The sequence below is a fragment of the Ambystoma mexicanum genome, chromosome 9 (assembly GCF_040938575.1).
Source record: "Ambystoma mexicanum isolate Mex_15411 chromosome 9, UKY_AmexF1_1, whole genome shotgun sequence".
Taxonomy (NCBI): Eukaryota; Metazoa; Chordata; class Amphibia; order Caudata; family Ambystomatidae; genus Ambystoma; species Ambystoma mexicanum.
In genome coordinates this window covers 1,283,804,898-1,283,829,734 of record NC_090931.1, presented here as the reverse complement: position 1 = coordinate 1,283,829,734, position 24,837 = coordinate 1,283,804,898, and the positions used below count along the sequence as shown (strand labels likewise).

The 24,837-nt window shown below is 44.4% G+C and overlaps 1 protein-coding gene across 3 annotated transcripts in view; it reads left to right on the top strand.

Moving 5' to 3' along the window:
- Positions 1 to 24,837, top strand: part of LOC138489062 (protein mono-ADP-ribosyltransferase PARP9-like) — a 994,505-nt gene that overhangs the window by 390,719 nt on the left and 578,949 nt on the right. The window contains exon 6 of one of the 3 annotated variants that reach the window (XM_069616625.1): positions 20,180 to 20,320. The exons of 1 other annotated variant lie outside the window; for it this stretch is intronic. In XM_069616625.1, the coding sequence (XP_069472726.1) occupies positions 20,180 to 20,320 (141 nt within the window). Of the gene's footprint in view, positions 1 to 20,173; positions 20,321 to 24,837 lie in introns of all 3 variants that reach the window. One more of the 3 variants, XM_069616624.1, reaches the window with a different exon arrangement.

The window sequence follows — 24,837 nt, the reverse complement described above, 5'->3', positions numbered from 1 at the left end:
TAAAAGAGTCTCACTCTTAGCAGGAGAAAAATACAAACCCCAAAAGTCCAGCAAAGCTGCTGGGGGACTCACTAGGTTTGGGAAATTAGCCTTAGAGAATTCTCCCTAACACCCCTATCCCGCAGCCGACCTTACTGCCATTATGGAATCCATGGCCAAAAACTTTGCATCTTTCCATGAAAAGCTGGATGTGGCATCGCTGAGGTCCAAGCTGGACCAACACGGCACCAGAATTACTGAAGCTGAGACAAGGATCATCACCACCGAGGATGAAGTACACGTGTTACAGGACACAGTTGCGACTTTGACCCGGGATATGAAGTTTGTGAGGGCATGATGTGACGATCTGGAATCCAGATCGCAAAGATGCAATATACGCATCGTTGGCGTCCCCAAGAACGCACTTGATGGAATTGTCAACTGAAAATCTGCTCAAAGTATTACTTGGCAACCCAGAGCTTTCGCCCTTCTTTGCGGTTGAGCGGGCACACCGAGCGCTGGCGCCACGCCCCAAGCCGGATGACTTCTCAAGGCCTATAATAGCGAAACTGTTGAGTTACCGAGACAGAGACCATATACTTCGCCTGGCACGCGAGAAAGGGAAGCTTCGCCTGGACTCGCAGATCATCAGAATTTTCCCAGACTTCTCAATCTGGGTGCAACAGGAAAGGCGTCAATTCATCGGAGTGAAGAAAATGCTGCGAGAGAGAAATGTTCCATATGCAATCTTATTTCCTGCACGCCTCAAGTTCACCTTTAAAAACAAGCTTTACTTCTTCACTGTCCCTGATGAAGCGGTGAAATTCATTGCTAGACAATCCTTCGGATGACTTGATGGAAAATGACTGAGCGGGGAGGAGCCAGGCCATGTATGTGATCCCATGAATGGGGTGCTATTATCTTTTTTACTTGTACCTCGGGCAATGGGACCTGCCAAAGTAATTGGAAGTTAAACGGGATGGATCATGTGTTATTCTCATGGCAATGCCCACTGTTAGCTGTCGAGGTTGTATTGGCGCTACCTGATATGTGGGGCATGCTATTGATTGTTCATCCGCCACATCTTGAAATCTAACACACTATTTACCTTTTATGTGAGCTTTGTTCAATATCTTCAGCTACAGGGCCTGCCACCCTGGTTGTAGGATTGTGATGGGCGATGAGGAAATTGTAGCTGCCATGATGTATGATAAGTAGCGTTATCGCTACGCCCATTCAGGAGTCGGCAGCGCGGCAGCAGCACACCCCACTGCGGCTGCAATTGTTTTATGGGTGGCAGTAGGGCGCACAGGCCCCTGTTGGGCCGTAGCCGTAGATAGGCCAAGTTGGGGGGGGTCCTCCAGCATATGGGAGGGGTGGGGGGTAAGAGACACTGCAAGTTGGGGAAGGGCAGCGAGGGTGGGGGTGGGGAAACTTGGGGGATGTTCTGCAGAAAATGACGGAGGTAATGCGGCATTGCACGCAGCAAGCAGACAACAAGTCTTCACAGCCAGTTGGGTCCCAAACATACAATGTAAAGGTAGCCGGCAGGCCCCTGGCATCACAGCCCGGGCTAATCTGCCAGGGTCCCTGCAAACGCCTGACACAGATACGTATATGGATGCTTGGAGATCCACCGCGCAAACTCACAGTTTCGTGAGCGCAGTACTCTCACAACTTGTAACTCATGTAACCTTGGGGGAGGCCAAACGCTACACACTGAAATTCAGAGATGGGAGGATGTTGCTGTCACAGTTGAGGGCTCACGATGGCGGGCGGCCTGGGATGTTCCCTGATATAGGGATACGTCTGTGCAAATAATGTCCTGGAACGTCCGTGGTATAGGGAACTACACCGAGGCCCAAAAGATCACAGCATATGCCCAGAGGCATGGTGCTAAAATACTCTTATTGCAGGAGACCCACGGCCAAGGCCACCTTGCATCATGTTTGGCACCCTCCTGGGGCCTTAGTAGGTTCTACACTACATACTCTACGCAATCTATGGGTGTCCTAACACTAGTACATAAGTCGATTAAATTTACATTGAAGAGGAGCTATATAGACACCGAGGGGCGGTATGTAATCTTATATTGTGTGATAATGGGAATCGAGTACCTCCTGGTAAATACATATGCCCTAATGTGGACACTCTAGTATTTCTTTGATACTGTGGCCACACTGCTTATGGGGTATATTGACGTCCCGATAATATGGGGGGGCATGAATCTGATCTTAAACAATGACCTAGATAGGACGGGCACAGCTCGTAGGACCCTATCCCGCGCTGCTAGGAGACTACACTCGCATATGACATCACTTGGCCTACACAATGTGTGGAGAACCCTTCACCCCTTGGGCCGAGAGTATACCTACTACTCCTCAGTGCACGACAGCTCATCACAGATTTATCTTTTCTTAGTGGCGGGGGGAGTGGTGGGACGGGTGGCCGATTGTCAAATACTTACTCGTACATTATCCGACCATGCTCCAGTGTATATGCAGATTCAGCTGGGTCCTGCCCCTCTGCCCCGCTCCACCTGGCGCTTTAAGTCAGAAGCTCTCCTAGATATTGTTTTTAAGGCAGAGATTCTCTCAGACATAAAAACGTTCTTTGAATGTAATGCGGAGCAGGATACCACCCTGGGGGTCAGCTGGGAGGCCTTCAAAGCATACATAAGGGGCATGTCCATCTCACGGGAGGCGGGAGTGTTGAAGAACAGAAGGAGGGACCTACACCGTTCCGAGGCAAGGCTGAAGGACCTGGAGCGCGAATGCAGCCAATCCTCTTAAACTGGCAGAAATCAGGAAGGAATTGGAGGCGTTTGAATCCCATGCTCTAAGGGAGATAAGGTACCTCTCCCGCCCTTGTGCGGGTAGAAAATATGGTGATGGCAGTAGAACAGGGAGGACGCTTGCTAGGGTGGTCTGGGCAGAGCGCAGCGGGACCCAGATAGACTGTATTAGGGATGCACAGGGCATACAACAATGGTCAGATAAACAGATAATGGATAGGTTCATGGAGATGTATACTGAACTATACACACCACCACAAGAGCATAGCATATGTGACACCCAGGAACTCCTTGACCAAATTCCAACGACAGAAATATCACAGTCAACCAGGGAACAACTCGATTTGCCAATCACACTGGAGGAAATAGTTCAAGCTATAACTGATCTCCCAAAGGGTAAGGCCCCATGGCCGGACGGCCTCACCGCCGAATTCTATCAGGAATACACGGCGCTGCTGGCACCGAGCTTGTTGGAGGTTTGGGCCGAGTCCTTTCACGAAACTATTCTTCCTCCAACGCTGCGTGAGTCGGTCATAACTATTTTACTCAAACCTTGGAAGCCCAGAGATGAGTGCGGGTCGTATAGGCCGTTATCACTTATGAATATTGACACCAAGATATTCGCCAAGACAATTGCAAATAGGTTTCTTCCCATCATGCCACACCTTGTTCACGAGGATCAGAGCGGATTTGTACCCGGACGGTTGACCGCCTTCAATATTAGGCAACTATTTAACATTATGTCCAGAATAGATCAGGGGTCCTCTGCTGTCGCGATTACGCTTGATGCCCAGAAGGCATTTGATATGGTGTCATGGCAATACATGTGGCAGGTCTTAGAGAGAATGGGAGTAGGTCCTCTCATGATACAATATATTAAGCTACTCTATACCTGTCCCACGGCCAGAGTACTGGTCAACTCCATGGTGTCAGCTCCCATTACTCACATTGCTCAGGGGTACTCGACAGGGCTGCCCGTTCTCTCCCATCCTGTTTGCATTAGTAATTGAACCGATGGCGGACCATATCAGGGCGAAGCACTCACGGAAGGGTATACGCCTGACGGGGGACCCTGAAATAATATCTTTGTACACAGATGACGTGCTACTGTACGTTAGGGACCCGGCCGCACACCTGAACAGTATTCTCTCGGGACATATCCAAAATTGGCACCTTCTCAGGCTTCACTATTAATTATTCAAAATCTGAGATATTCCCACTCACCACATGAACTCAGCAGCCAACCTGTGAATACCCCCTTCGCTGGTCTCCCCAGGATATCAAATATATAGGAGTTCAGATATCGTTATCCAGGCTGTCTCTACTTGCGGACAATTACACTGCAGCCACACAACATATTGAATCAAAGCTGTTGCGATGGCAATCTTTGCCCCCGTCACTAGCTGGGAAACTCTCTCTGATCAAGATGATACTAGTCCCAAAACTCCTATACATGTTCACCAACGTCCCGATATGGCCCGGGAGAGACTACTTCAGTTATCTACACATAAAATGTGCACAGTTCCTATGTCACGGGAGAGCGGTCCGGAAAAAGTGGGGACATATGACCTTACCCTATGATAGGGGGGGCTTTGTCGCCCCTGACCTAATCCTGTACTGGTACGCGACGCAGGCTTAATTTACTACGTATTGGTACAGAAATCTAATGGCCCCTCCGCATGTCAAACTCGAAATGCTGGCGATCCCCAGAGTGCACACCATGGGCCTCATTACACGGAAGGCGGTAATCCAGGGTGCTATTAGCACCCTGGACCATGCCGGTAAATTACCGGCACCGCCTTGGCGGAAAGGGGATTTACCGCCCCATTCCAAGGTTGGAGGGGCGGTAAATCCCCTTTCCGCCATTGCCCTTCCCCATTCCCATTTCAGCCCCATAGGGCTCTATGGGAATGGGGAAGGCGCTAATTACGGCACCGCAATTTTGCGGTGCCGTAATTAGCTCCGAGGTCCCTTAGCGGGTTGGTACTTAACGCCTGCAAGAAGCAGGCGTTAGTTCCTCCAACCCGCAAAGGGACCTCGTAGTACGGCGGTAAGGGTTAACGGTCACCGTTGCCATTAACGGTGACCGTTAACCCTTACCGCCGTCCGTGTAATGAGGCCCCATGTCTTTGGTCCTTCAGCGTGGATATGCGGCTGAGCGAGCCGCCGACCCCATAGCAACTACGATGTGGGCATGTCACTGCCTTATCGATATGTCGGCAGACCCACGTCCTTATTACAGATGGCTCTCCATTTGGGAGTTCCCTGGGCTAGAACCCACTCACGACAAGCATCTTTCCCGGCGGTGGCAGGGGCAGGGATATCATGTTTTATCTGACCTATTCCCAGAAGGTAAATTTATCACTCCACAATCGTGGCGCCCTGGCCATTCCGGATCAGCACTAGAAATGCTGCAGTGCTATAGACTGCGGGCGGCGGTCAGGGCAATGTGGTCCTCTTACCCTGACAAACCCCCCTAGATGCCCGAACTACGATATATAGCTAACTCCGACAGCAGCCATGTGATAGTCTCGTCTATATACAAAATGCTCCTGGAAAAATCCCCGGACTAACCCGCTCAAGCCCGTAACGAGTGGGCCGTCGAGCTGGGTATCGCTCTATCGGATGGGCTATAGAAAAGTATGTGCCTGCACACTTGTAAGGTCTCCCTCAATTTCAAATTTTGATGCATGCAATATAAACTGCTGAACAGGGTATATTACACCCCACACAAATTAAATAGGATCACCAGAACACAGGCACACACTTTCCCTAGGTGCCACCATGAACAAGCAGATCATGTGCACATGTTTTGGTCATGCCCCGCTCTGAATATGTACTGGTCTGAGATTCTGGAGGCTCTTTCTGAGATAGTAGAAGTCGAGGTAGATCCTGATCCGCTGGGAGTGCTGTTTGGGGTCTGGGGCAATGAGGACGTCAAGAGAGCGTCCAAGTTTCTTTAAGTATTATAGTGGCTAAGCGGTGTATATTACAGCTCTGGAAACGTTCATTCCCACCTACTTTCACAATGTGGTTAAATGCACTTACCTGGACGCAATCTTGTGAGGAGGACTATATAGCGTTGCTGCACGCGGACTCGCGCTCAAAATGTTTATGGACGGCATTTAGTAGCTACCTCCATACACGTGCTGAGAAGGAATCAGTAACCCCTACATCTTTGGACACGTGTAACAGAACTGGGCTGTGAACTCATGTTATACCTCATAATGGATGATCATGGGATCTGCTTAATTTACTGCTATGTAAGGAACTGTACAGTATTGCTTTGCCTGTATCTAAATGCTTAACATGTGCAATTGTGGCTATCTTCTGCCTACAAAAATAAAAGTAAAAAAAAACTAAACAAATCCACTCAAACCAGGGCTGTTGACATAAAACCCAAAGCATCCTCCTATATCTGTAATTGTGATATTTTTGCATAAAATAAGTACCTGTCTGGCACTACGATGAGTAAAAGTCCAGTAGTGATAAAGAATAACTACCTAGTAGATGCTGGGACCAAGAAACCCAAACGAATCAGAATGAGTATGACTCAGACACAAAAAAGGACTGGCACGAGAAACTGGGGAAGCCCCAGAACAGCTTCATAAAAGGGTATCATTACATATTATCCCCACCAAAAATATCGCCGTCTGTATCGTCGTCTGAAATGTTTGGGGTTTTTGGGAGCGGGGGTTGCAGGTGTCCCCCACTCCTTTAAAAATAATGTAGGGGTTGTGGGGGCATCCCCCGCGGGTTCCATGCCTTAATATTGCAGCAAAAATATGGTGATATTTCTGTATAGCGATATGTTTGCGGGGATATTAATATATGCAACCCATAAAAGTGGCAGGAGCAAGAGAATATCCGAGAGAGACCCATCAGTTTCAAACCAACTCCAGGAGGGAGGCTGGTGAAACAGTGAGAACACTGACAGTCATTGAGGGAAGAAGCACAGAGGAACAGGTGCCCAAGAAGCACCTTTCCAAAGACAGCCTACCTAGAGGTTGTGAGGCAGATGGCCGTCCCAGGAGGGACCAGCCAGTGAGGAGTGGTGGCCGAGAGATGGGAAGAGAGGACAACACTCTCTGCGCCGATACCACTTATGAGGAAGTGTCTCGAGCGGCACCCAAGACTAAAGAGGAGCGGAGGACAAGAGTTGTCCTGACAGGTGGTGGCCAAGAAAGGGGAAGAGGGAGAGCCCCTCTCAGTGCCGATCTGGTGAGGTAACGACAACAGGTCTGAGATCCATCCTGATGAGAGAAAGAGAAGTCCAGAAGAAGAATAACAACCCTGTGACGAGGCCCCTATACAAGGAAGGTAACAGAGAGAGTAGGAGACTTGGGGACAGAGGTGGCCATAATGATGGCCACAATCTCAGTTGGCGTAGTACCAAAACTGAATAGAACAATTGGGATAATCATACTTGTCCCAATGGTACAGAGAATAACAAGACAAGGGAAAATAAGTACTAGGTTTGGTTCTATGTCATTATTTCAATTTTTGTAGGTCGCCTAACCAAACGCCGATTTTAGGCAGCCTACAAAAACTGAAATAATGGCATTTCTTCAGCCCCCCACCCTCCAGAAAGAAAACCAGGGCAATTATTAATACAACAAAGTTGTATTTATGATTGCTGTGGTTTTAAAAAATAATGAAATTAAAAGCACTTACCGGCAGCAGCCTTCCTGCCTGCCTGCCTTCTCAGCTCTCCGGCACTAATGAAGAAAAAGCTGCTGTAATAAAAGCTACCAGCAGGTGGCTTTTGCTTCATTAGTGCCGCAAGGGCAGAGATTAACACAAGCACAGGAGGCTCATCCAATTCACAAAATGGATGCCTCATAGTGCTTGAAATGTTTGACTTTGAGCCTCATTTCCTCAAAGGTTTACATAGGAACTTTCTTAAAAATGTTTTGATCATGGCCCATCTTTTGAGCCAATAAACTTTTACAGTGAACTATCCCTTTAATTAACTCTTTTCAGTGCTTTGTCAAAATGAAAAGTACTTGCAACGCTCCCCACTATTGCTGTTTTCTTAAAAATAAACAGTTTTGATAATTTTTGTGAAAAGAAACAAAAGTGTTACGTTTGTTGTGGATGTTTTTTTTTTTCTGTTCCTAGTTCTGCGTTAGTTAACGTTATGATGTTGGTGATGATAGGGTATGTTTGGCTATGCTGCCCAATAACATCATTACAATAGTTGGAGCTCATCGTGAGCGTCTAGTGATGTCAGTGTTAGGGGTGGGTGATCTGAATTAGTGCCGCGAGGGCAATTGAACTTAGGGCGATGGATCAACAGATATGATTAGCACAAGATGGCGGTACCCGACCCGTCGTTTTCGCATGTGCTAAAGTGCAGAAAAACTCAGGTAAGTTGCTTTGGAATTTCTTTTAAGATTGATAGATGTATGCTGGGAAATACATGCCCGATCGATTGTGCCAATAACATTTCTGACCGAACTACCCCTTTAAATGGGATTTTTAATTTTAAGAAACATTTACAGTTTCCTGCTGACAGTAATACATTCTGGTCTTTTCTTCATACACATTTTCATCGGGTATGTTCAAAGAGGTATTGTTGGGATGTATTCCAGGGAGTTTCTCTCAGGAAAATGAATCCTTGTCCCCAAAAGGGAAGTCTCTCCTGGTGAGATCCCACTTGCCTCTACCCTTAGGATGGTATTGCAGAGAGGGCTCACCCCCCAACCTCACAGGGGAGGGGGCTCCCGCTTGGGGAGAAGGGACAAATTCCTGTGATTCGTCACAACACATATTGCTTTTCTGGCACCAGTTTTCTATCTTTATTTCCATCTGAGATCTCTCACCCTTTTGCACCTGCCAGTCCTAACTACACATGCAGTTTATCCTCTAATGGCCAATTTAATCAAATCTGTGTATCTGTCTTACCTTACCTTTTTGTAGCTGGTTTGTACAATACTTTTTCCCGCATAATTATGTGCTTTTCTATACTATAATTCTCAACTTCCATACTTCAGTTAATTTTTTTTATCTGACAACTTTAAAAAAATTACAATTGTATTGTAAACCGAAAGGGATTCAAAGCTTATTTTGAGGCTAGCAATCTGGTTCTATTTTATTGGTGTCCAGGGGGGACTGCAGCTTTAGGGGTACATGCCTCCTCAGCAAACAGAGATATGTAACAAAGGTAAAAAAATAGTTTGCACACTCGTTACACATGGGATACCAGGAATATTTGTATTATTCCTCCTTTTATGTTCTTTTTGTTTTAATTTCTGAAAAAACGATCTATAGTGTGCTAAAGTGCCTGGGGCCTGGCCATGCATGCCTTTTGCGCTAAACAATATTAGTAGAAGCAAGTACAAAACAAAAATACATCGTAAAATACACTGTTACTAAACAAAAATCACTTCTTAAAATGCTTTACAATCAGACTGACATTAGTCTAGCTTAATACATACATTCTAATATGCTCTTAAATTACCTCAAGGTTAGGTTGCTGCAAACTAGAAGGTGTTGCAGATAGTCTGCACACCATATTGAAATAACTTTGCAAACTGTTACTCTGTTAGTGTAGCCTGCTGATTACCTCACAAACTAGAATTAGTAGGGAACAATAGGAAGTTGTTACATATTTGGAACATAGTTGGAACCTCTTTTTGCCTAGGACTGCTAATTGAATTGATTTGATTTGACTTGATTTGCTACCCCAAAGTGTGAATGCATTGTGAAAGCAATCGATTTTGAAATAAGGGAAATTGAAATAACTTTTGTTTCTATCATACCTAATTTGAACAGCACGCATTATTTGAGCCGCACCAGGGATTGCCAGGAGGAGACTTATACTCTGGTTCTCTGTGCATTTACCCTTGTTTCCACTTACTTTGCGCCGCATTAGCAGCTCATCAGCTCGTTCAGGCTTGAACGTTGCTGCCACGTGGGAACTACAACTCCCATAGTCCCCAAAGTCGCATTAAAGGAAAAGTCAGGCGCTTCAGCGCACGGCCGAAAACTCTGCCAAAATTCCTCCAGAAAGCCTGAAAAGATCACGCAGGTATGGGCTACACAGAATTATGCGAATTATTATCCCAAGCTGTAACCCTACAAAACAAAGAGTTAGTGCAAACGCACATTAACTCCAGGCTGGACTCCCTGAGAACTTCTGCATCAGAAAATGACTGCACTACACACATCTCAGCTCCAAGCACAAAAAATTCCAATGAAGACTATACCATAAATGAAACTAAAACACGCACAATCAAAATTGCACTTGTCAATACGAGATCCCTAAATAAACATGCGCAAGAAATTCACGATTACATCATAGACGACAACCTTGATATCCTATGTCTCACTGAGACCTGGCTACAGGAACCAATGGGTCCTACTATCGATATTGCTGCGCCAAGTAATTACACCATCTACTCTAACAATAGAGAGACAGGGAAAGGCGGAGGTGTAGCAATAATCGCCAAACAAGATCTCAAACTATTCTCTGCTCATACACAATGCATAGGATGCTAGATTTTACACCTCCAAATGACCCATACTCAAAATGACTGCATTAATCTTATAGTCATTTATAGGCCCCCGTCATTAACATCTGACTTTAATGATGAACTGACCAATATGTTGAATAATCTGAAAGTATCAAACACAGGAACAATACTTCTCTGAGATATAAACAGATGGAGGGGCAATACCAAAGACCCCGAAGCCATAAGTCTAGAAGAAGATTTATTAAACTACTCTTTTTCTGTAATAAATAAAGACCCAACAGCTGTCACTGGCAACCAGCTAAACTGGATAATCAAAAATAATGCTCACATAACAGTGCTGGGAACATACCCATGCATATGGTCAGATCATTATAAAATTGAAACCAAGCTAATACTAAAACAAAAAACAGAGAAACCAAACAACTCCCCAAAAATGGTTTTAGACAGAAACCTAAAACAAATCACACCAACCATCCTATCGGAAGGTATTAATCAAATTTTGCTCAAAACCAAGGATGCTGATTGATGTGAAGAAATTGTATCTATATACAACAAACACATGAATGAATTACTAAACCTACAGCTCCTCTGAAACAAGTCCGACCCAATATAAACCACCAAAAATGGTGTAACTGAGAAGCTACAAAACTAAAAAAGGAAAAACGGAAACTAGAAAGGATATGGTCAAAAGACCCCACAGAAAGCAATAAAAAGAACTTGAAAAATGCGGACACTACATACAGGATTAAATAACTAAATTAAAGAAAAATCATTATAATGAACAAATCGTTATTTGTGCATCTAACTCCACTGGAAAACTCTTCCAGATTCTCAAAGCTATAGAAAAACCGATAGCTCTATCCCCGCCATTTCAGCCAATTTCAGCCAACAGAAAATGATTGTGAAGCAGTCCAAACTGCATTTCACAACAAAATTATTAAGGCAAGAGAAACAATCACAAACTGTAAGGCAATCAACATTCCCATCCCGGACCAAATTTGTGAAAGTAAGATTGAATCACAAAGTCCCAAATTTCAATTCAAACCTATAACATTGGAAGATATGAAAAAAACCCTCTTAAGCATTAAATGTACTTCCTGCAAAGAAAATGTGTTGTCACAGAAACTAATACTTGATAATGCCGAAATCTTTGCTCCGTTCCTCATAAGAATGGTAAATGCTTTTTTTAGGGACGGCATTGTCCCTGCCATAATCAAAACAGTAACAGTAACACCTTTGCCAAAGAAACCTGAACTCAAGCAACAAGAATCTAAGGCCAATTACTAATTGTAATTTCCTATTAAAAATACTAGACGAGATCGCCACTGAACAACTCCAGGAATTTGTGGACAACAATCGGGATTCAGGACAGCTCACAGTACTGACTCTGCGTTATTAGATCTGCAGACAGAAATGCTTAGCATCCTTGACAAAGGCAAGACAGGATTGTTAATTCTATTGGACATCTTGGCAGCCTTTGATATGCTAGATCATTGGAGGCTCTGAGAGGCCCTAGATTGATCTGGGAACTGCTCACAAGAGGCTATAGATTGGGTGTCTTCCTTCTTACAGGACAGACAATCTAAGATTATCTGGGGGTAAACACTCCTCACAACCAAAACCAGTGGATTGTGAAGTACCACAAGGTGCTAGTTTCTCCCGCTACTGTTCAACCTATACATGCGTTGCCTATGCACACTGTTGATCCAACTCTGTATATTTTTCACCAACTTTGCCGACGACACCCAATTGGTGTTTGAACTAAGTGGGGACTATGAACAGGATAGCGAAAAACTCTCGATAATATACAACACCAATGAAAGCTGGATGAAGACAAATTGGATGTGCCTAAATGCCACCAAAACAGAGCTTATGATCTTCGGATCACCCTATGCCAGAAAAAAACTAAGCCCATTATACACCACATTCAATATGAAAGAGACACAGATTAAAATATCAGAAAAAGTAAAAACACTAGGCATATATCTACAGGCATCCTTGGGAGCAGAAGCCCACACAGCCTACCTTAAAAGGAACTGCCAATACCATCAAAAATTACAGAAAAAAATCAGACCCCTGCGAAATCAGCAAAATAGTACAACCATAGCTAGAGCCACAATCCTCTCTCGGTTAGACTATGGTAATTCCCTACTACTGGGCGCCAGCAGCAAATGCCTCAAACAATGCCAAGTGATCCAGAACAACGCCATAAGAACAATCACCGGCAAACCCAAAAGAGAGCATGTCACAAATGACAGAAAGGATCTACACTGGCTAACTATCGAGGAACGCATCACATTTAAAACTATTACTCTGGTACATCGATGTTTATTTGGTAAAGCGCTGATATACCTAAAAAATCAATTCAAGTGGCATGAATCAGGTCGTAACCTAAGATCAAACAACACAGGCCTACTCCAAGTATACCAGCTAAAAAAGCTAAGGGATTATGCAGGGCTTTCATGACAAAAGCAGTCTTAAAATGGAATGAACTGCCCCCCGCACTGAGATTGGAAACTAATCACCTATGTTTCAGAAAAAGACACTCCTGTTCAAATAAGATACCATCAGCTAGATACACCAGTAATCTTAATGCATCACTAGTAAACTGATATGTTGTGTGTGGCACATGCCATTGTCCTGTTTCCTGAATAACCATGTCTGTCTATATGTAATGCGCTCTGATGCCCGCGGGCTGCAGCACTATATAAACACATAAATAAAAAAAAAAAGAAACACATAAATAAATAAATTACCTTGAGACTAAAACCAAGAAGAATTGCCAGTACAGCCATCCACCAAAGGCCTATACAGTGAGATATTTTAATGAACATATCATAATTCTTGGTTGAGAATGTTCTTCTCCCCTCTCATCTGAAACTCTCTATCTCTCAGGCAAAGCCCCCCGCCCACCAGCACTGCCATCTACCTTCTTGGTCATTCGGCCCATGAAGCAAGTGACAGTGGATGCCTTTGCCTCTACTTTCTCTGCTCCTCCTCCTCCTGCGGCTGACTCACACTCTGACACAGCCCTTTCTAATCTGCATCTTTCTAGTTCCAATACTCTGGACATCCTTGCCCCTGTCATGAGAATCCGGCTGAAGCCTACCTCCAAGTGCAACTCTTGGTATAATTCCGACCTCGCCATCCTGAAACGCATGTGCAAGGGTGGCTGAGAGGAAGTGGAGGGCTTTGGGTACATCCTCTGGCAAACTGGCCTGTCGCCTGCCCCAAAGGCAATACAGACTCTCTGTCCTGTCCAAAAAGGGAGCAAACATTCAAGCCTCGTCTGTGCGGCCTCTAACAACACGGCCAAACTCTTTAAAATCTGCAAGGGGATGGCCAATCCTGTTGCAGTCTCTAGCTCTCCTGTTCCCTCCCAGGTCCTCTGTACGGCTCTGGCCTCTCACATCTCCACTAAAACTCAGGACATCCTGTCCTCTATCTCTTCTTCCTCTCCCTCTCTCAGCCCCCTTTGGTCATTTCTCCCTCTCCTCCTCCTTTCTTCCCTTTCTCGCTGACAACATCTGACAAGGTTTTTAGACAAGTCCGATCTATGAAAGTGTTGTCCAAACAGGTGCTCCCCTGCTCCTTCAGAACCATCAAGGACCATATTGACACCCTCTCTCCAGCCTTGGCCGATTTCTGTAATCACTCTTTCGCCACTGAAACCTTCCCCTCTACCCTTAAGCACACACTTGTGCACCTCCTCCTCAAGACGCCGTCTGCCGATCCTACCTGCCCGGCAAATTATCGCCTGATCTCCATCACCCCTTTCCTGGGCAAACTCTTGGAAAAGCTGGCCATCTCCCAGCTTCCTCTCCACACTGAATCTGTTGGTTGTCGCCATAACCATCAGTCTGGCTTCAGGGCTGCCAGAGGCACAGAAACTGCTCTCCTCAACTGTTGTGATGATCTGCTCTCTAACCTTAATTCCAACATTCCTTCTGTCCTCATCCTCCTTGATCTTTCCTCTGCTTTTTAGTACGGTCAACCACGCCATCCTGATCAGTCGACTCTGTGAGAACCTGGGATTCACAGATCAGGCCCTGGAGTGGTTGACCTCCTTCCTCTGCCACCCCTGTCTCCACCTGTGGAGTTTCCAGGGCTTTATCCTCTTACCCTGGTTTTTCAACCTCTACTTGCCCCCCCACCCCTTGGCCCACCTGATCTCTACCTTCTCCTCTAACTTTCGGTGTTATGCAGATGACACTCCGCTTCCTTTCAGGCTCCCCTCAGCCTCCTCGCCTCTCTCGCTCATTCCTGACTGTATCCGCGATTCAGGTTTGGTGTGCCTCCAGCGATTCCTGCCTTAATGCCAATAAAACGGAGCTCCTTCTCATTGGGACCCCTGCTCCTGCTTTCCCTCTATCACCTTGGACCCTCTTCCTTTGCCTTCCTGTGAGGCAAAAAAGCTTGACGTCATCTTAGTCTCCACTCTCTCTTTCTCTCCTCACATCTCGGACATCGCCAAGAAGTCTCACTACCAGCTGCACCTCCTCAAAGGGACTCTTCCCTTTCTCACTTTCCCGCAGAAGCTCGCTGTCTCCGGAGCCCTGGTTCTCTCTAGGCTGGACTACTGCAACAGCCTCTTTCTCAATCTGCCTTCCTCTACTCTACGCCCTCTGCAACTAGTCCAGAACAGGACGGCGAGACTTATCCTTGGCCTCAAGCCCAGGGACCGTATCTCTCCAGCCCTGACATCTCTCCACTGACTCCCGGTGGCTGCAAGGATCAAGCTCAAGACCTTTTGCATCGTTTACAAAGCTTTTTGGGGCTGGCGCCCGCACTACTACTTTGGGGAGGAAGGATAGCTCAGGGGAAATGTGTTTGTCTTGGAAGCAAGACAACGTGTGCAACACAGGCTTGAAATTCCGATCCCGCCTTTAGACACTACTCACTGGTATTAAGCGTGTTATAAATTAACAATAAAATAAAGAATTGAAAAATACATCCAACGCTCTCTTCCAAAATACCTTCCTTATCGAGCCCTTCACTCAGCTACCTCCAACTCTCTCCAACGCTTCTCCAGGCAGAGAGTGGGGGGTAGATCTCTCTTCTCTGCAGGTGCCTCCCTCTGGAATGCCCTCTGTGCCCCTCTCTAAATTGAGCCGGACCACCTGAAGTTCCGGAAGTAGCTCAAAACCTTCCTCTTCTCCTCTGCTTTCTCTCTCTCTCCCTCTCCTGCTGACCTTCTTGAACTACCTGTCTGCTTTACCGACTGGTTGCTTGGCTACCCTCAGAGTCCCACTGAGTACCAGGCCCTTTCTTGATCAGTCACTCTTGCACTGCCTCCGGGGCTACCACGTATTGAGGGCCTGCTACTGTAACCATTTCACTTACTCAGAGCATTGCTGCCCTGTTCCCCTCCCCCTCCCTTTCCCTTGCACTTGTCGTTCTTGCACAATCTGACTTCCCTCTGACTTCCCTCCCTTGTCTTGTCGCGCCTATAAACACTTGTGTACAGGCGCGATATAAATGACTTATCATATTATATCAATTGATAATATTGTATCCAAATTAGATGGAAACAAAACAGTCAATATATTTTACATGCCAACGTGATTCTTCCTCATGACTGTACATAGTGTATGTCCTGTGTCTCAATGGTTGCCGTAGCATAGCAGTCCTAAAGAAGTGCCATAATGGCACCAAGAACTAATATTGAAGAAATGCAGATGGGCAAAACCTCATTGTGCATCTTTTAAATATATCAAGCCACATATCTTTCTTTTAAAATAAAAAAAGAACATGAACGAAGGAACAAATACAGCATTTTTCTTTCCTTGGGTTCCGAGTGCGAAGTAGGAAACCCATCTTTCTGAAAATATTGGTTCTAGTTATTATGTTGGGATATTATCAAATAATTTCCTTTATTTGTGTCGTCCATGATTTGTCTGCAGCTATTGCAATTGGATCATACGCTGTTATCTCCATCTCTTTATTTTTCAAAAATATGCTTTGACTAACATTAATTTGCTGTAGCATTTCATCTTGAGTTTGTTGCATTTTTCTCTTTAGTATATGATATTTACATATTATAGGGCGGCGTTCGCCGCCCTATAGTCTAGGTGAGACAGACTCCCATAGAAACCTCGAAAAAAACTAATTGCTAATAACTTTTGACTCGTGCCACGAATTTGGCCGAAGGTTTGAAGTCAATTGGGGATGCGCGCCCTCCAAACTGCAAAGTTTGGAAAAGAATCGTAAACAAAGTTGTCAAGAAAACAAAAAAATAAAGTTGCGGCCTACTTCCAAATTATTTTCCCACGGACAAAAAAGGTCAATTTTTGCTGGACCGCACAGCCCAAACCGCTGGACAGATTTGGACCCAGTCCGAAACAACTTGGGCACAAAGTGTTGACTTGAGGGATTTATGTGGTTTGGGGTTATTCTGTGCAGTAGTTTTTTAAAATATTTGACAGAGAAGGTGGTGCCCCCTTCTCCAAAATAGATGGCTATTCTGTGGGTAAAATGCCAAAACCAGGGATTTTTAGAATTTAAACAGGCGCAATATGAGACATAGCTACAGATATAGTTGAGGTTATCGGAAAATGAAACACAGGGAAAAGGCCATTTTCAGATCACGAAACATGCAAATGCCATCAGTCTAGAGGTTATGGCGGGAGGTAAGAGGACACCAAGAGAAAATTGGGAGTTTGAGGGGGTCTAGGGACTGAGTTTGCAACAGGAAGCTTTTCTGTAGCCTGGGCATGAACCGAATAGCCGCATTTGAAAGCAAACTGCGTTGCAGAAACAGCATGCGTTGTGGGGGGAATGGGAGACGTCAGGGGAGTGGAAGAGCTATCATGGGTGTGTGGGGAGCAGGCAAAGAGGAGGGGGACGCTTGGTGAGGGCCTGGGGGACAGGAAAGCATTTATTTTTGTCAGTTTTTCTGATATTCGCAGCTCCAATGTGACTACAGATAGCCGAGAGTATCTGTAGTTCTGTACCCACGGCTATTGAAAAAAAAGTAAATTTCTACAGCTACTGTGACATCGGGGGTGGCTTGTGAAACGATAGCCATCCAGGTCTCCCGTTCATGCAGTAACCAGGACTGACCCTGCTTCGATTCAAAGCGAGGAAGGGGCTAACCCCCTCATGCCATGTTGCTTAATAAATGAGCCCAATTTTACAAGACCACTTAGAGCAACATGGCCTGAGGGCGCAGCCCCTTCCTCCCTTGGAAGCTAAGTAGGGTTGGTCCCGGTTACTGCATGGATGGGCGACTGTCCACAGTCCCGGATGCTGTGTGCTTTAAAGATCTCATAACACACTAAGAAAACACACAGCATCCACATTATTCTTTTTCTAAACCGTGCTACTGTTAGTCTTTGAAAGTTTTAGCAGTCAGAGACCATTTCTTTTGCCATTTGCTGAATTACATTCTGGTATTTTTAGTCTCCCAGTCAAGATTGGGGGAATAATGCCACAATTGTACACTTTTTGCGTAACAGAGATCTATAAGGATTTATAAATTTGAGTGACACTATGGTATGTGCACTTTTCAAGTTATCTTTATAAAGCAGAGCATTGTTGAAAACCAGACATGGGGATGAGGAGTGGAAATGATGAGAGGGCAAGTAAGTCATGAGTATTTGCCGACGATGTGGCAAGAGAGTATGCAATCCTGGACAATAGTGCAGGTCTTTGCCCCTTATTGTGGCTGCTTTTCAGGGCACAAGTAAAGGACACATGTGGGTGGACAGCATAACTTTTCTTCATAGGGCGGACGCAAGCCCTTGCTTTTTTTTTTTTAGGTTGGCTAGCTTGCTCAAGTATTTGGCTACCAGGATTTTACTCAGATGGTCATGTTCCTGTTTCGGCCACAAAGACTGAGTTGAAATGACCTACCCAACCAAAAGTCCTAACAAAGGTACTACCAAATGTTCGACCTTCTAAAAGGTTGACTTTTGGTTGGGTAAGTTTTTTCAATTTGCTCTAGGACTGCGGGGTTGCCTCCCGTGACCCCTGCTCACTATACTGTGAGCGGGGGTCTCAGGGGTGTGCCCTGCAGCTGTCCTGCAGTCGCAAAAAACAAAAAAGGGCTGCAGTGGTGTCCCCCGCGGCCCCTGCTCACTATACTGTGAGCAGGGGCTGTGGGGGTGTCCCCTGCAGCTGTCCTTGAGCCCCCCCCAAAAAAGGCTGCAGGGGTGTCCTCCGAAACCTCTGCTCACTATACTATATAGTATAGTTTGCAGGGGCAACCCCCGCAGAAGACCCGGCAAAAAAATGTTTAAAAAAAGGTAAGGACTGGCGCCGGTTCCCGATCACGGAAGTGAAAAGGAACAGGCGTCGCAGGGACAGTGAGACGGAATGCAAAATAAATAGAGGGTTGGGGTTTGGGCAACCCTGTAATGTTCAGGGGAGAAAAGACCGAAGGTTATTTCGAAAAAATTATCTTCAGTCTTTTCTCCCTCAAACATTTCCGCTTTGGTAAATCAACCCCAAATCCATGTTTCCAGGGCAGACGCTTACCCACAAGACCACAAGCACTTGTTTCGTACTGGGATTTTGTTTTCCAGGGAATATTTCACAAAAGATTGCTGGGTTTAAAAGGTGAGCACCTTTTATACTTTGCCAGCATATTCATTGCATATTCATTGGAACATTTCCTCTCTCAGGTTATTTTTCTGGTGTTTATTACTTTTTTTTAAAAGTCCAATGCTACTTTGTCTTGCGCTCTTTCTTCTAAGGGGAAGGTCAAATGAACTACATGTGTATATTTCACTTTAAGATATATGTTCACTTACTGTGCCTGTAGTCATGGGTGCCAGCTATTAATTTCCACTATGTGGGCAAAAGTACCCTGGCATGTTATTCATGTAGCCAGTCATTTTTGTAACCTTTTTCGTGCTGCTTAAATGCGGTTAGTTGGGGTTGTGCGATGTATCACAACAGTCACCAAGAGACCGGCCTTAAAACAAGGGGCTAGTAGCACGCTGCTTAATCAAAGTGTGTGATCCTTGACTTAATAATTTAATCTCAATTTGCATTGCCTAGAAACATTGTGACTTCTCAAAGCTTCCAATCTTTTATACATAACAGTAGCACTGTCAAAACAGGCCAAAATCAGTTTGTGATTAATTAACATCTTTGAGCAATTGGTTGCAAGTGTTATAAAGTATGGAGCGGCCATGCTCAACGACCATGACCAAAGGCCATGGCTATTGGTCTGGTAATGTTTTAGAATGGACAGTGGGTATGGCCTCATACCATGGCTAGCGGTCTGGAAGTGTTCAAAAATATGCCAGTACAGTGGGCACGGCTGTAGGCCGTGGCCACTGGCCATGTGCGGAAAAATCTTTGAAATTCCCCCAGAAACTTTAGTTTCAGGGATGTTAAGGTGAGAAATTAACACAACATAACCCTTGAAATTCAGCTAAAGCCACCTTAAATTCGCACCCACTGTTGCGCAGCCTATGAGCACAATGAGATCACTGGTGACATCACTAATGACATCAGCTATGACGTAACCAAAAGACAATGTATTAAAAAATTGCATACTATTTAATGATTACTTTTACTTTGTACATTATGTGTTTTATTTGGATCTTAATCACTTACAAAAGACACATAGAAATAAATATACATCTATGTACATGTTTTCAATCAAATGTTGAATTTTAAAACTTCCATTTCTTAAATAAATTTCTTCCATGGTTCTTATGCAATATATAGTATCACAGGCTCATCAAATAAATACGCTTTCCTTTAACTTTAATTCTCAATGTTGCTGGTTGTAAAGGTGCATATCTAATTCCGTTATGCTTAGGTTCCCATTTGACCTGATCAAATATGCGCCTCAACCTTTTTTCCAGACAATTAACCGGGTAGACATTTTGGTGGCATTACATATTTTCTCATCTTGATTTTCTGCAGCCGTCAATCTTTTGTATATTGCTTAAGAATCTTATTGTAGTTTTAGGTAGAGCAGAAGGAGCAGGTTTCATCAAAGGAATGATTGCTTCCATGACACAGTTATCTCCTTGGTCTGAAAACAGGGACAGAAGAAAACAATCTGAGAAGACTTTCAATGCACCCTTATCACTACTTTCCACTAATTCAGGTATGCCAACATTGTTATGTCTTAATCAGTCAATTTGGCTGCTAGTCACTCAGTTACCATCTTTAATGAATATTTACCTATGTTTATCCATGTTTCATTTGAATTTCTGCTATGCTGGATAATCTTTTTTCTGCCTGTGATGTTTTGCCATAATCTTCTGTGGTAGGTCAGAAGGAGGCAGGCACATTTTTGTCTTATTCAACAAGTGGTTTATTTAAATAATAAGGACATGGCCTGTCTATCCCTATCTATGGGTTTCCCTACCTAACAAAACAAACTAGTGTGCTTGTCGTCAGTAGTGAAGTCCAAAAAGTAGTCTTTACTCAAAGCTAATCTAGTCTGACCCTACCACTAAGAGAAAACAACAAAGTCTGGGAGAATGACTCCCTTCTCCTGGATAGGCTTTCCAGCCTCAATACATCATTTTCAAATAGTTCTGGGCTATTTCTTGTATTAAAATCTTCAATTCTTCTTAGGGACTTTTCCACACTTCTGGCATCCACTTTCCTTTTGGAGGTAGTTCCTTCTCGCTGATTTTGGGTCTTCACCCTTTTTAATTAAAACCTCTTGAAGTGTCTCTACAAAGAACATTCTCCCCAATACTATTGAGGAACTCAAATGCCCCTTTTCTTGCTCCCTGTATATTTTTGGTTCCTTATTTCCTAAGAAGTCAGATGTTTTACAGCAACCTTTTCTTGGTCTTCTAAACTGAGTTTCTCTTTCTACTGATTCCAGTGTTCGCAACCAGGGTTTTGTTGTTCGGTTTCTGTCTTGTGTCTACTGATATAGATTCCACTATCAGTACCTTCCTTAAGGTTGTTTGTGCTCTTAACAATACTTGTCCATTTACTGGGATGAGTAGACTAAGTCACACAGTTATTCTCACTCTGGTGAATACTTATTATTTCACTGGGACGAGTAGGCTGATTCACCTGGTTATTCTCACTCCTATAAAGGCTTGTTCTGTCACTGGGACGAGTAGGCTGTGTCCTGTCGTTATTCTTCCTCTTATGAAAACTTGTTCTGTCGCTGGGAAGAGTAGACTGTGTCCCGTAGTGATTCACTCTCTGTTCTGTCACTGGGACGAGTAGGCTGTGTTTCTTTCACTTATAATCTCCTTCAAAGCATTCTTGCTAAATTAGCTGACCTCCTTTGCCAAATCATACTCTAATGACCTAGTCCTCAGCCCTTTGGTTATTTTGAGCGAGGAGGATATATTTTAGGATTTAGTCTGGTTATAATATACCCAGGTTGTATTGTTCCAGCTAAAGCATCCTTATCAAGCTGCCTTTATTCTAAAATATGATATAAAATCCCCCTTAGTTCAATGGTATTTATATATCTAACAGACATACGTGCCAATTTGTAACCAAGAAAAACAATAGTTAATGGCAATTCTTAGAGACCAATTAACAGTGACCGCTGGTGATTTATTTTATTGGAAGGCCATAAACATTTCCCGTGAATATGCATGAGCATAGCAATGGAGGTTGAACCAAAAGCACTTCAAGGTCAACAACATTTTTAAAATAATGGGTTAAAATTGTGCCTATACATGTCCATACTGGCTGCACCAATGTATGCCCTTATTCCCACATTTAACACGCTCGTGGTTCCTCTGCCCATAATGTCAGAATTGTTACTGTAAGAAAGCATGTCAATTCCGGCTCTGACAATAGATGCCACTATCACCACGTAAGAACACATTCCTTTTGGCTTCACTCACAATGCTAGTAAAAAATGTCATGCACTGTAAGAAAAACATGCACATATTGGCTGCACCAGTGTAGACCAGTATGGCCACCTAAGAACATGAATCATGTTGGCTTTGCCCATAATACTAGTAAAATGTTTTGCCCACTGTAAAAAAAGCATGAACATGCAACCTGCAGCAATGACCCTGCAATACACAGTTTATGCTGTGGTGTCAAGAGCTAAGCATACAAAAACGCTGCTCGACCACAAGACAAGCAAAAATGTGCGAACCAACCACTTTGAGGACTAATGTCCTGTAAAGGCACAAGACAAACACTTCATTGGTCCTGAAACTCATATTTATATCAACACAAATCATATGTGGCCAAGAGAGAGAAACAATACTTGTGTTACTTCAATTCAGTGCAATGAACTTTAAAGGTAAAGCAGGTTCAAGCCTTACTTTTGACTTGTAGGTACTGAAGAAAAGATGACAACAAAATATCAAACCAAACTCTGCTATGACTTTGGCAGCAGACCTGACCAGATAAGCAGAATTATGTGTGTACATTGTTGGAACGATGTTGTCTAGCAGTGGAAACTATAAGCAGAATTTATCCTACTTTATCCTCTCCCACAACGTTTATAAGCATTATTTAATGATGCCAATTATCTCTGTTATTCACTGTGCACATCCTTCGAATACCATCAACTCTTCCAGGCTTTCACCTTCAACCCATAACATTCTTCCACCAATAGCCATGCCTCCTTTTATTCATCCACAACTTCTAAGCATCATGTTTCAGCCTAACACTAATAATGACAATAATAATATGAGGTATTTAAACTAGCGCTACCGGATGGATTCCACCCGCTTTTAACTGCTGTAATAGTATGTGTTCTGGTTGCTAAATCTAATGATACTCAATGTATCGACCTACGGAAAAAGATGCTGGGCTCTGTGTCCCTCCCACCCCCTGCTGGGATCCAATCTTGTAAAGTGCAGGCTTGCCTCATATCAGAGGTGAGCAGTTAATCCTTGAAATATGCATCCGGTTTTATAGCCTCCAATATATGCAAGGGTTTCTGCTTGGCTCTGCGCTACACGCATTCCCTCGCCATCTCTGCCAAAAAGGTGAAGACCGCTTTGATCCCTCCTCTAGATTTAAACGTTTTGAGTATGCTCTATTCACACGTAGGCAGGCAAAATGGATTTGCTTGCCCCTTCCGACTGCTAGCCTAATAGTTGCACTTTTGACTTAGCTAAAGCTACCTTTCGAGCAGACTATGTTGGAACTCACTCCTCTCCACACCAAAGACTCCAATGAATGGAAACATGATCAGCATTACGTATGTTAAACATTCTAGTTTAAATTTCTCCACACTTGGCTCCTAAAATCTCACTTCTCTTTTTCTAAAGATCAAGCTACAGGGAACGCTGAGCACTACCTGCTGCATTAACACCCGGGCTGCTGTTCTGATGAAATGTTTCAAGTTTCTGGGTGGGTTTACAACATGCACAGTTCATAATCCCTGCTTGCATTGCTCTCCGGTTCAGTAGCTCTCAGGGGCGGGGGTGTTTTTAATTTGTTGTTGAATGACACTCTACATCTTTGAGAGTAATACACCAGGCTGAACCAGAAATGGCTGCTCATCTCAAGTTTATGTTAGAGGCATGTGCAAACTGCTTGTTGCAAAGCCTTGCCTTTCAGCGTTGCCCATACCCAGAGATGGAGGAGAGTTCAAAGTCGTCCTCTTTTAACCCATTCACAGCTGGCTTTGTCAGAAGCATTCATGACCATTGTGACGTATCCTTAGATGTAGTCATTGCGCCCCTTGGGGCAGCTCCTTCCCATGAGGTCAGGGAGGTGAGACTGCTACCCGATAGCCAACCTGGGGGTGGTAAACCGTGGGAGGATTTTATGGGGAGAGACTCCCCCCTGTGGGGACAAGGACGACTATCTAAGGAGAATGCGGTAAGTGCACCTCCAAACCACCCCTCCTAATCCTACACCTAATGTACCCCACAACATCAAGTCCAATCACCCCATGTGCATGTGTAGGGTGACAGTTCTAACAACCACTGAGACAAGGAAGTACAAGGACTACCCAAAGGAGATCTACTCAACAACAACTGAGACGAGGAAGAGGTGCAGAGCAATGAAGAATGCCCTGCTGAACCAACATGAACTTTCTAGCCAGTATCAACAAGATATGACCAGACTTAACATAAAAAGTGAAGAAGAATTGATTGTTCTGTTGAGCCGTCCCTGGAGGAACCAGGAGAGCAGCCCTCCTAAGAGGAACCGCAAGCCTGGGGAATGCTCGAACCACCACAGTACCCGAAAGACTTGCAGAGGAGTTTTCCGAGCAGCCAGAGGTTGTCCTCGAATGGTCCAACATGGACTAACCGAGGTTACCTATGCCTGGTTAGAGAGTAAATCCCATGGTAGATGAGAGAGAGGAAGGCTCTATGGCCCAAAAGAAATTACCTATAAAACCCCTTGAACTGTTACAGAGACTGAGTGGTTTTCTGTGACATTGTATTACACTGCAAATGCAGGCCTGCACCTCACTTCAGGAGTGTACATATATCCCTACACTCATCCATATTTGGCAGAGCAGCTTCCATGTGCGCTTACTCAGGAACTGGCACTGCCAAATTAAGACCATATTCTAAATATTCTTCCTTTGTTGAGTTTCTCTAGTAATACTCACCCACGCCATGTATCATGAATTCAAGTGCCATAAATCTGTGCAAAGACACAGAGCTTATCCCTTGATTGCAGGACCTTTTTAACATCTACCACAGCTTCCACTAT